General features: G+C 31.5%; 2 protein-coding genes across 10 annotated transcripts in view; one reads left to right on the top strand and one right to left on the bottom strand.

The window, feature by feature from the left end:
- LOC112693800 (alpha-1,6-mannosyl-glycoprotein 2-beta-N-acetylglucosaminyltransferase-like) overlaps positions 1-12802 on the top strand; it is a 64015-nt gene that overhangs the window by 41379 nt on the left and 9834 nt on the right. For all 9 annotated transcript variants that reach the window (XM_025569011.1, XM_025569017.1, XM_025569015.1 and 6 more), the window contains one exon: positions 4941-5146. In XM_025569011.1, the coding sequence (XP_025424796.1) occupies positions 4941-5146 (206 nt within the window). The remainder of the gene's footprint in view (positions 1-4940; positions 5147-12802) is intronic.
- Positions 269-1873, bottom strand: LOC112693803 (zinc finger BED domain-containing protein 4-like). The gene is made up of 2 exons (XM_025569024.1): positions 672-1873; positions 269-581 (listed from the first exon to the last, which is right to left on the bottom strand). Exons 1-2 carry the CDS (start codon positions 1284-1286, stop codon positions 288-290), a joined length of 909 nt encoding a protein of 302 aa, XP_025424809.1. The 5' UTR covers positions 1287-1873; the 3' UTR covers positions 269-287.

Below are 12802 nucleotides of genomic sequence, written 5' to 3'. Positions count from 1 at the left end.
CGAAACGGATAGAGCTCAAACATTCTGTCAGAAGCCCTCCACCCAGACAACATAAGACTCATAATAACCTTTATTACTAAGTCCAACCTTATCAATAATATTTAATATGTAAATTATATAACATGTAAATAATTTAGAGTTAAACTCATTGTTGCCAATGGCCATTGTTGCCGAGGCTTAATTTAAATAAAAAAAAAAAATAAATAAATAAATAAATAAATTCAATAAATTACTATTTAAAATAATAATAGTACAAAAAATGATTAGGAAGTTACCTGAAATATGTATTATAGATTGCCATTTAAAAACATTAATGTTTCCATATTTTTTATGGAAAGTCTATTACGCCTGTCTGTTTGTGTGTATCCGGCTTTAGAAAACGATCGTTCGCATGGAACTGATGTTGATGGCACTCCCAATCTTTGTAACATCAAATGGTATATATTTGGATATATACGTTTCATTTCCTTCCACCATACAAGAGGATCTGATTTCCTTGGGATTAAAGGCTCATTAAGAAATTTATCTAATTCCACAATTGCATCGGAAGTGTCAGTTCTCACTGTTGTAACTTCTTTTACCTAAAAAAATATAATATGTAATAGGCTATTTATTATCATAAATTATCGTTATTTGATAAATTGTTTAAAAATGTAAATTAAAATTCATACCTGTGAATCAAATTCTTTCCATATCTCAAAGGTTTCTTTTTTTTCAGTTGACATAGTGATTTGTTCGTTATCTGTAACTATATTTTCTTCTTGATTAATAGATTGTCTTTTGCGTTTAAGTATACTTGAAATCTTGCGCACGACGTTTTGATAAGTACGGATATAATATGTCTCGCTACTAAATCCTTTTTTTTTAAAACGTGGATCAATTAAAGTTGCTTCAGCAAAAGTAGAATTGTCTTCCATACCGGCAAATTTGTTTTCGGCTTTATTTTCCATCTTTAAAATCATAGAATAAATATCAAGTGGTAAGTTTTTCTCAGTTCTCATTGTTTTTATGTGAAATAACAATGCATTTGTGAGAACTTTAACTTTGGAAATTGATACCCCTTTTTCCGAACTTAACTCAATTGTAACTTCTTTAAAAGGCTTAAAAAGTTTGCAATAATAATCCATTAAATTAAAATCTGACGCCGTCAACATTTCAGTATTACCAATCATAGCCAAAGTGGATACTAATGGATCTTTTGTCTCTAAACACCTATTAAACATATCATAAGTCGAGTTCCATCTCGTTATCACATCTTGTTTCAGTTTTAGTACTGGATAATTCATCTGAATTTGTGTGTTTTTTAATTTTGCTGCTGCTTGAGAACTACGCTTAAAATGCTCTACTATTTTTTTTAACTTTTTTATGTATTTCTTTAATTTCTTCTAACCCACATTGGGCTATCAAATTAATGCTATGCACTAAACAAGGAATGTGTTTCCAATTTTTATTTGAACTTATTGCAGCTATAATATTACTAGCGTTATCGCTAATAGCTATTTTAACTTTATTTACAATACTCCACTCTTCAAAACAATTGTTTAAAAATGTCGATAAATTGCTGTATGTGATAATTCAAAATAATAGCATCCTAGTAAATGAGATTTTAAAACGCATAGTTCAGTATCAATAAAATGTACTGTAACAGCGACGTAACTTTCATTATTAACAGATGTCCAACCGTCCGTACTCATTGCTATATATGATGCATTATCTAAACTCCTTTTAACCTTTTCCCTGATGTTTTCTAATAATTGAGGTAAAATATTATAAGTAATTGTTTTTCTACTTGGCAAAGAATAGCTTGGATTTAATAATGATACAAATTTTTTTAAACTCTTTATTTTCAACCAAACTAAACGGTTGGTATTCTTTAGCCATCATTATACCTAACTGCTCATAAATTTTTTAGATTTCGAAATAGGCATCGGCCTTGATGTATACGCATCTATGGATACTTGTGTTTTTTGTAACGCTAGCTGTTTTATTTTTAATTATAGGTGTAATAGTAGTTAAATTAGAATGGGAAGGTTCGGATACGGAAACATTATCAGGTTCATCGATGTTTTTTTTCGAGAATTTCAATAGATCTTTTTTTCCTGGCATCGTATTGAACTATGTGTTTTCGTTTTAAATGTCTCGTTAAATTAGCCGTAGAACCCCCTTTATAAGAAATAGTATTAGAACAAAAATTGCATTTTGCTTTTTCACCATCAACCACTTCAAAATTATTCCACGTTTCACACTTTTTTTTATCCATTATACCAAGAATAATATTACTAAATTACTTATTAATTTAATTTATAGAAAATATAAATGAAATGTAACTTACTATTTTGTCGTTTAATCAACTAACATTGACAAAATGTCTTATAAATGTAATATTAATAATTTTATGCACATAGACACCGCGATTGAAAAATAAACTGTACAACTGTAGAAGTGTAGAGTGTAGGCTCAACTAATTTAAGAACATAACAATATAATAAAAGACAAAGTAATAGATATTTTATTAATACATTCTAATATTATTAATGTTTATTAGTTTTCATTTGTTATGCCTTAAGCACAATATTATAACGTTTCTATAAATATAAAATATGTGTATTGTAATTAAATGAACTTCTTTAGATAGCCAACTCGGTATAAATAGGTCATAGAATAAAACGTAATTAAATATCTATATTATTATTATTAATTTTTAATTATGATTTATTTTATGCTAGTTTAGGTAAACGATAGTGAAATGAATGATCGATGGTATAATATCGATATTTTTTTGATGCACCTATCCATATATTTTACTTATTTACTCTCGTTCTTGTTCAACTAGTCAATTGTGAATAACTATTAACTATCGATTTCAATTTTGATTTTCAATAAATTATAAGAATCACGGCTAAAAATAATCTATAGCCATGATAAGAATATAAAATACACGGAGTAAGAATATGAATCATTATCTTGGTCCGTGATAAAATGTTATCTACAATCTAATTTTCGAATATTCCTAATTATAATGGACAACTTACTAGTACAACAATTATACTATGCACTTTTGGTACATTTTACCATTGGAAAATAGGAACGAATAGGAACGTTCGGGTGGAATCGTTCCTCTACTGGACTCGTTCATTTGGAACGATTCGTTCAGGAACGACCCATCACTAGTCGCCATCGTTGTTTGTGTCATTCGTGCGTCGTTCATCGATTGACACGGGAGAGGTCGTCTCCGTGACTTCTCTTTGGACACAATATCCACGTGGCTTGTTGTGCAGTTTTTTGGATTTTTTTTTATAACATTCGCGTGCCTTGCTGAGCAACTTATATTTTTATTATACGTGTGACGTGTTGTGCCGCCGTTATCACGTTCCCGTTGAAAGTGCGTTTTGGGATAGACACTTACCTTGTTAGGCCACTGTGGTCAATATCGCCGACGGTCCGATCTACGGATAACTTGACAACCGAAGATTTCGGCTATTTTTAATCCGTCTCACGTGTAATATCAAGATCGCGTGGGCACAACCGAGCAGACGAAGGTAGCACCAGGTATTGACTGGGCTTTTTTTTTGTATTTACGCGAGATATTTTTTTTGCTACAATTACTATTGTCATTATTATTATTATTTATTGTATTATTTATATACATGTGTTAGAATATTAGTTTAATCATTAGTATTAGTTTTGTGTGTGTGAGCGCTCCACCGTTTTAATGTTAAAATACACGTTGATTATTATTATTACGATTCCTTGATTTTTTTTTCATTTCGTATTTTATTAGTGTTGCACACACCTCGCGAATCGGCGCAGGTAACCGCTCATGTTTGAGATTCACGGCCCCCCTGTCCGGCGAACAACCATAGTTTTAAATTGATTTGAAAAATTCGTATTGATTTTCCATTTGTATTTTACATTTAATTATTAACTCAATTCTACTAAAATAATTCTGATGATGAGGAGTTCAAATAAGACGTTCAGCACAAACTAATCAAATTTAACCAAATAAAAATTATTATTTATACATTATTGCATTCTAATAATCGTATTTCATTAACATACCCAATTTTATTTTTATAACTTACATGTCAAGTACTATCAAGGCCGGATAAGGGGAGGTTTAGCCGGGGCGGTAGCCCCGGGGCCCTCTAGAGTACCCAAGTAAAAGGAGCCCAAACAATTTTAAGCCGATACACATTTTTTATCATACTAAAATTAGTAGTTTTTTACACATAAATTGTATATACTTATTAATTTTATAATTTTACAATGCAATTGACAATTTATGAAATAGTTAAAAAAAAAATGTATCGGTCTGCGAGCGTAGCGATCAGCTTTGTAAAGCATGTTTTGTCAAAAAGGCTCATATAAAATTTCAGCCCCGGGGCCCAATAGGTGCTTAATCCGGCCGTGAGTACTATACTAGGTTTTAATCACGATTCACTGAAAGTACTATTTCTATGCATTATTCCATATTTTTCATTTTTAAAAATATCAACAAGATTTTCAATGATACCCGACAGCATTATAATTATAACATACGTTTTCCTTAAGATGGGATTAATATTTATTTATGATTAGCAGACGAACATAAAAAACCAGAATTTGCTTCAGACAAAAAGTACCGAAACGTGAAACTAATCTAAGCGACAAGAGAAAAATCATTAAAAACCCTATTAAACGGTGGCTATATGCCAATACCTATGTAAAAATTGAAAATTTGTTCAAACTACCGTGAAATTTTCAGTTAAATATGATATTTAATTATAATCTTACCTTAAGTGTACGTAAATTTAATATAAAAAGACTGGAAAAATTGTTGACGTTTATATTTAAGGTTTTGTTTTTATCAATTTAAATTATTCATATGTAACTATTTTAGATTGAAAAAAAAAAATTATTGAAAAAAAATGCTACTTAAGTATTATTTTATATCTCTATAGATACACGTGTCAAATTGGATAAGCAATTTAGGCATATCATTTAACCGTTCAGTTTGGAATGAACTCATTCAATGTACTAACCAATTTTGCTACTACGATGACTACAATTGGGACTGGAGTTTACAGAAAATGACGAAAACATGTCCGGGTCATACTTTTTGGACGTCTACGTTACAAAATTCTCGAGTTTACCACTTAGGAAAATGGTAAGCACTCGATTTAATTAAAGTTAATACCCCATTTCTAAATACTTATCAGTAGAATGTACAATTATCTCACTCAGTGCATTTTTTAACTAGTTTACTAGGCGACACAAATGTCGCCCAGTGATTATACTCTGTTGACAATATTTTGAAAGATTGGGCGAAATAATGCAAAACAAACGTGTAATACTATAATCGTACTAAGGTATTACATTGACTATTTTGAGAAAAACATTTTTTTCGCTCAGTGAAAATTCCTTATAAAATGCACTGATCTCACTGATAACACTCGGATTTTAGAAAATAAATTAACTCTACACTCTCATGAATATAACATTTTATAAATGTAATTTAAATCCAAGTTCAGTGAAAAGCCATAGAAATACAATCAAATTTATTGAAACAAAACGCAATAATTGCAATAAAATATCTCGGTTTTTATTCAGTAGAATTATGATTAATATATTATATATTATTTAAATATATAACATAATTTGTTTTGAACTAATAAAGAAAATTAACGAATTCTTCTGTTTTGTTAACGTTTCCAAATTTCAATCATCGAATCTATTACTTACCAAGACTATGTTTCTCGATGAATTCGGTTGTACACAATCTGTGGTGTTGAACTGAAATTTTCTTTGAAGTAATTATTATTTCATGATCTAAATCAGTGAGTGGTGAAAAAATTGTATAAAATTAGTTAAAATATTTTATCTACTCATAAAAAATTAATAAATACTAACTATATTTTAATAAACTAGCTTTAGAAATTAACCTAACCTAATCTGTTCGTGAAAATATTATATTTTTAGTTTAGTTAAAATATGATTTTTTTCCGCTACGTCTTCGAAAAAAAAAACTTAACGTCGTACAAAATACTGGTTAACTAATTGTAAAGTCTATTTGACGTTAGTTTTTTTTTGTTTTGAAGTATAGAAAGTTAGGTACTAAGGTGATGATCGTAAGAGTTTTCAATGAATCACGATTAAATTTGCGTTTTTATTAGATTTCTCGGTGTGAGACGACTGGGTTTGAATCAGTATTTTTATAAAATACTATGTCATTCACTTAACTGCCAACTTATATACTGTTATTGGAATTGATTTTATATTATGCAATCAGGGCGATATTGCTTTTATAATATAACATAATCGATGAACTACCAACATATGTATAACAATAACAAAATGAAACAACTTCTTTGATGAATAATGGGTATAATGTAATTAAATAAATATATGTACATTTATGTATATGTATATGTATAAGTAAGGCATGTGAGGCATACATTATGATTTCAGATTTATTTTTTAAATGTGGAATATTATAAATCATAAATATATTTATTATATTTTTAATAAGTCTAGAAATAATAAAGGACACCGCTAATATAATGTATAGGCACCTGTACTCTATGGATCCCACAAGTTATGATTAATATTAACCATTATTTATCATTCTACTTTTTTATTTTATAATTTATTATAAAAAAAATTCAATTATTAAATTTAAATTTAAAGAATAAAATACATGATATATGAAATTTCTAGAATACATTCTACATTCTATATTCACTAAATGATAATACTATATAGTTTTGATAAAAGAACTCACATCATTGTAAAACCAAGGCTGGGCATTAACGAGTTAAAAGTTAAAATTAAGTTAAAACATTAAGTTAATTAACTCGTTACTTTTTTTACAAATAAACTTTATTTATAGTAACCCATTACTTTTTTTTAAGATTAACGTGTTAACTTTAAGTTAATTTTATTTAAAAGTATCTCAATTAAGTTAATTTTAATGCAAAGAATAATGCAAATTATTGACCCGTTGATTTTTTTCTACATTTGGTCATTTGAAGTAAACGTTCAATCGCGTGGGGTAAATATTCTACAAAGAGATACATTTTTCTTTACACGGGTGTGTACAACGAACTAAACTAGTTTTCAATGAAATAAATGTCATTATCGAATAATGGTGTGATTTTGATGAGCTACTCAGAATTACAAATCCGTTTTGCAGATAATGAAGTGGATACACATATTTATTAATAGACTGGGAGATTATTTACCCCGCGCAACCAATGACGGGTTAAATGAGGTTTTTAGTATATTTATAATTTACTATTTTTTATATGAATTTCCTTTAGACTAAAATAATATGAAAAATAACTTTAATAGTCATTATATGGGCTATATTTTATCATTGTATTTTTATAACATTGTTATTGTACACTATAAACCCATGGAAATCCTAAGAATATTCTGTGAAAAAAGTAAATACCATGTGAGCAATTGTCGATGGGGGATTAATCACAAAACAACTATGGTATAATTAATTTTATATTTTTTCTTCGGTTACATTTTATTAAAATTATAATTAATGAACATACCTTGCGACGAAAATAGGTAGATTGCAATGGACACGTCAATAAGTGGTGAGTGGTAGTGGTGCGCAGTAACATTGTTTTCGTGATACCGCTTTTAACTTATAAAATTTAATGTCATTAAAAAATATAAATATTGATAAATTATTAAGATTTTATAAACAAGTACGGAAAAGTAAATAAGAATGAATTCAAACACTTATTGATTTCATTTTTTTTTTGACTTCCACAAAAAAATTATTTCGCTGAATTTACATAAAATAATATGCGCTAATAACTCAAAAAAAAAAAATTAACTTTATGTCAAATATGTCAATACACACAAAACATGCAAAAACATGCTATATTAAACTTTAGATTTTTATTATCGTTGTTATGAGGGAGCTTATCGATTCCACCGAATATTTGTATATATTGATTGCGCCGAATATTTTTATATATCGATTCCGCCAAAGGTTTATATCTTATACATAAAAATCTCGTGTCGCAGTGTTTGTCCGGTAAACTCCGAAACTAATGGACCGATCATGATGAAATTTTTTACACCGTGTGTAATTTGATCCAACTCAAAAGATAGGATAGTTTTCATCTCAATTTTTTTAATACATTATTATTAACTTTTTTATAAATTTACATACTTATGTATAATTGCATGGTGTATTTCGGGTATTCCTGCGACCGACCGCGATAGTATCTATATAGCTACCTGTAACCTGACATTTTCTATTGTGTGTGTTTTATCGCCGGCGGCATGTAGATATGAATAAAAGATAAGATAGTTTTTATCTCGATTGAGGCCCTCAATATTTTTGCATTGCAATAATTGTGAAAAAGAAAGTTATAGAATTTTCTAGAAAGATCCACAATGTTTGAGAATAGGGAATGATGTCATATAAATGTTCCCTAAATTTTCGTTCTAGAAATTTCAATCTTTTTTTTTTTTTTTTATTAAAATATATAAAATTTACAATCTGTATAAAAAATAAAATACAATAAGCAAATATGTTAACAATATATGACGGACAAGAAACAGCGATTTGGGAACCTATCCAGTGATAGGACCCATGACGTGACTGCTAAACTAGCACATTTTCAGTCTAAAAGATCACGACACCAACGACGTTTGAGCCGACGGGGGGGGGTTGTCCGGGATTGATACCGTGTGTTGATTTGCGATAAGTGGGTTGGGATGGAGAAATAATTTTGAGTGGAACTTTTTGTAGTAAGTTTTAACTAAATTATCAACTGCTTCTATGTTTAAATCTTTGTGGAGGGTATGATTGGAAATATACCAAGGAGCGGACGTGATTGTACGGAGAGAGATCGATTGGAAGGCTTCGATAGTTTTTAATTGTGATGGTTTGGCACAACCCCATATTTGTGCACCATATGACCAGATTGGACGTAGCATTGCTTTATATAAAATTAATTTATTATGAAGTGGAAGTTTAGATTTTAGTATGGGACGTAATAGGTGTAGTCTAGAATTGAGTGACTTTCTTTTGTTTTTAAGGTGAGGGCCCCAGGTTAAACGTTTATCTAAAATAATACCAAGGTATTTTACTTGAGATGAGGAGGGAATAGGAATTTCATGGAGGGTGGGAGTAGGCAGATTTTTTTTATTTAGAGTGAAAGGAACATGAACAGATTTGGCGGCATTAATTTTAATTTTCCAATTAGAGGACCATTTATCTATAAGATCTAGGTGGTTTTGAAGGGTGTTGAATGCTACGGTTGGATTCTTATTGGATAATAGGATCGCTGTGTCGTCAGCGTAGGTAGCTATGATGGTGTCATTGGTTTGAGGGATGTCAGAAGAGAAAATATTGTAGAGATCAGGAGAGAGATCGCTTCCTTGAGGAACACCTGCTAGGATTGGAAAGACAGAAGAAAAAGAATTGCCTTGACGAACTTTAAAGGTTCTATTTTCAAGGTAAGAGCGAATTAGTAAGTAAAGTGGAGCAGGGAGGAATAGTTTCAGTTTATATAGTAAGCCATTGTGCCAAACCCTGTCAAAGGCTTGAGCCACATCTAGGAAGACTGCCGGGCAATAGTTTTTATTTTCGAAGGAGGAAGAAATTTTGTCGACTAGTCTGTGAACCTGTTGTATAGTGGAGTGGTGTGCTCGAAAACCAAACTGAGCGTCGGGAATAATTTTATGTGATTCAATTATTGGTCTAAGTCTTTTTAAAATAATCTTCTCGAATAGCTTTTACCAATCACTGGGAGTAGACTAATGGGTCTATATGAGGTTGCAATATTGGTTGGTTTTCCTGGTTTAAGTATGAGGATAACAATTGATAATTTCCAGATGGTAGGGAAATAAGACAATCTTAACATGGAATTAAATAAGAAAGTTAGCAAAAGGATTGTTTTTTTTGGGGAGATATTTTAAAATCTTATTTGTTATTAAGTCATGACCTGGGGATTTGTTGGGCTTCAATCTTTGGATCAAGTTAGCAACTTCATATGGGGAGACATGTTTAATAGGGAGAGACATTGGTAGTGGAGCATCAAGAAAATCATTTATTTTGGCTAGTTGTGTGGTACTTGGAGTAATATCAAGGTGAGGTTTGAAAATATTCGAGAGGTGTCCCCCTAAAAGTTTGGCCTTATCTAAGTCTGAAAGAGCGAGCGATCCATCTGCTTTTTTAATAGGACAAGAGAATTCTTTTAATTTAAGCATGTTTTTAGTTGTTTTCCACAATGTACCGACTTGTGTGTTTAAAGATTTAAATTTTGTGACAAAAAGGTCATTTTTGTATTTTTGGATTAGTTTTTTAATGGTGTTAGATAGATTATTGAAAGCTGACTTGTCTGAAGGTAGTCTAGATCTTTGCCAACGGGAGCGAGCCCTGCGTTTTTCAGCAATTAAAATATTTATATTCGGAGGCAGGATAAAAAATTTGAGATTTGAGTGACATTTCTGATTGGAAGGATAAGAGCACTCGTAGACAGCTGATTGAATTGATTTAACTAATTGATGAGCTGCGGATTCAATTTCATTGCATGTTTTAAGGGAAATTTTTAGGTTCGTAGAATTTTCTAATTTTGATGAAAATTGTTTCCAGTTAATTGGACCTTTGGAAAGGGAGGGACGCGAAGGAGTTAGAGTTGGGAGCTCCATAATTTTTAGTAGAACGGATGAATTATCAGAAGATAGGTCACATATGTTTTGAATAGTATGATTTATATGGTTGGGTATTGACGATATAAAAAAGTCCAGTAGGTCAGGTTGACGGTTCGAATGAGTAGGCCAGTAAGTAGGACCAGGGGGTGAAATAGTTGAAAAGCCGTTCATTTGAATGGAATTATAAAATAGGTATCCTCTACGATTTTCGACACGGCTGCCCCATAGGGGGTGCTTGGCATTAAAATCACCACCGGCGATGAAGTTGCGCCCTAAGGAGTAAAAAAACTGATCTAAGTGGAGTTGAGATATTTGAGGTGAAGGAGGACAGTACACTGCAGAAACAGTAATAGGAGTATGATTTATTGAAATTGAAATGCTGGTTGCTTGGATAGAGGGGATTTGAAAACTCGGCAGAGGATGATGTTGGATTATGGAAGATATTAGAATTGCGGAACCCGCGTGAGACGTACCATCTGGATGGTTGGTTTTGTAAATATTAAAGCCGGGGAAAAAATGACTGAAATTAGTTGAATAGTGAGTTTCGGTGATTAGAGCTATGTCGATTTGATTTACTATAAGAAAGTTAAGTAGTTCGGACTCATTCTGTTTGAGTCCGTTGGCATTCCAAAGAATGATTTTAAGAGTTTTATTGTTGGTGAGATTATTTGTCATTATGTGAAATAAGTTTATTTATTACAGTGGTGAGTAATTGAATTAGTGGATTAATCAGTTGTTTGAACTCAGTTAAAAAAGATGAAAGTTGATTATTTGAGATACTATCGGTGGAATTAGATTGGGAATCAGTTTTACTTGAAGAGCTTTGAGGATTTTGGGTAAGGTTAGGAAAAATTTTGTTGTCATTCATGTTAGGAGGGGGGGATGGGTCGTTACACTGGATAGCGTTTCCTGCTTATTTACAATAGTGTTATTATTTACATGATTTTTTAAATTTGAATTTGATTTGAAGTTTGAACGCTGTAAGCTTTTATGGACTGAACATCCTCGGTAGTTTGCGGTATGGTTTCCTCTACATAAGGCGCAGGTTGGAGGAGTATTTTTTGATTGTGTACACTGTGTAGTGGGATGGAAATCAGCACAACGAACACATCTGGGAGGATGAGCGCAGTATCCTTTAGAGTAGCCATATTCTTGGCACTTGGAACACTGAACGATTACACGTCTTTTATGTGGCTCTTCTACCTTTATTTTGGTATGAAGCAGCGAGGTCAATTTGAAAATCTCATTATTGATTTGAGCGGGTTCGAGGTCAACAAAAAATATTGGGAGGGGACGTTTTGAAGATATGTGGATAACATTTGAAACTTGGCGGACAGAATATCCGATATCTTCAATGGCAGCACCTACTTCGGAAGTTGAAGAAGACGGATGCAAGTTGCGTATGACAATACGAAAAGCTTTATCTTCACGGGCTTGATAAGTGTGATATTCGGCATTGCTTATTTTCAGGTATTTTATGACTTCTCTGTACGAGTCAGGGTTGGTAGTGTTAATTTTAAGGTTATTGACTGACGACTTAAAGCTAAAGGACTGTGGGCCGATCAACTTTATTAATTGATTTCTTAATTCAATGAAATCAGAAACGTTTCGTACAAATATTGGTGGAGGTAACGGGATGTGGTTTGGTTGATCGACATTATTCGTTTCAATATTGTTTACATTATCATTATCATTGTCCGGTACTTGGAGGTGGTTAAATCTATTTGAACTGACAAAGACGGGTTTTGATTTCTTATTGTCGGGTGTTCCGGTTGGGCTGGTAGAAGAAAGATTACGTTTTGAATTATATGTGACTAATTTAAAATCTGGGTCATTAGGAATATCGTCCGTAAAGACATCATTTGAAGTATCCGATAAAGTTGAAACGTAATGTGTACGATTCGAATTATTATTAGACAGATTTGGTTTTATTGTGTTCGTATGTTTAATGGTAGTGTGAGAACTGCTCGATGACGGTCTATTAGTGCGGGTCATTATTAATGAGATAGGATAAGAACGACCGCCGGCTAGGCCGGGGAGTTCGAAGATAAGTATTACCTGCTATAATTAGATAACAGAGCGGTAAATGATTGAATTAATTAAAATTACCAAATTTTCACCGCTGATGGGTAAAAAA

The sequence above is a fragment of the Sipha flava genome, unplaced genomic scaffold, assembly GCF_003268045.1.
Source record: "Sipha flava isolate LNK unplaced genomic scaffold, YSA_version1 117_pilon_pilon, whole genome shotgun sequence".
NCBI lineage: Eukaryota > Metazoa > Arthropoda > Insecta > Hemiptera > Aphididae > Sipha > Sipha flava.
The sequence above is the reverse complement of the archived record's forward strand: the minus strand, read 5'-3'. Positions and strand labels throughout refer to the sequence as shown.

Bases quoted from the DNA above. Each gene is read 5' to 3' on its own strand.
- LOC112693803 (XM_025569024.1), bottom strand. From the start codon at position 1,286: ATGAATTATCCAGTACTAAAACTGAAACAAGATGTGATAACGAGATGG. The intron at 582-671 runs GTATGAATTTTA...ATATTTTTTTAG, and splicing joins GGAAAGAATTTGATTCACAG to GTAAAAGAAGTTACAACAGT.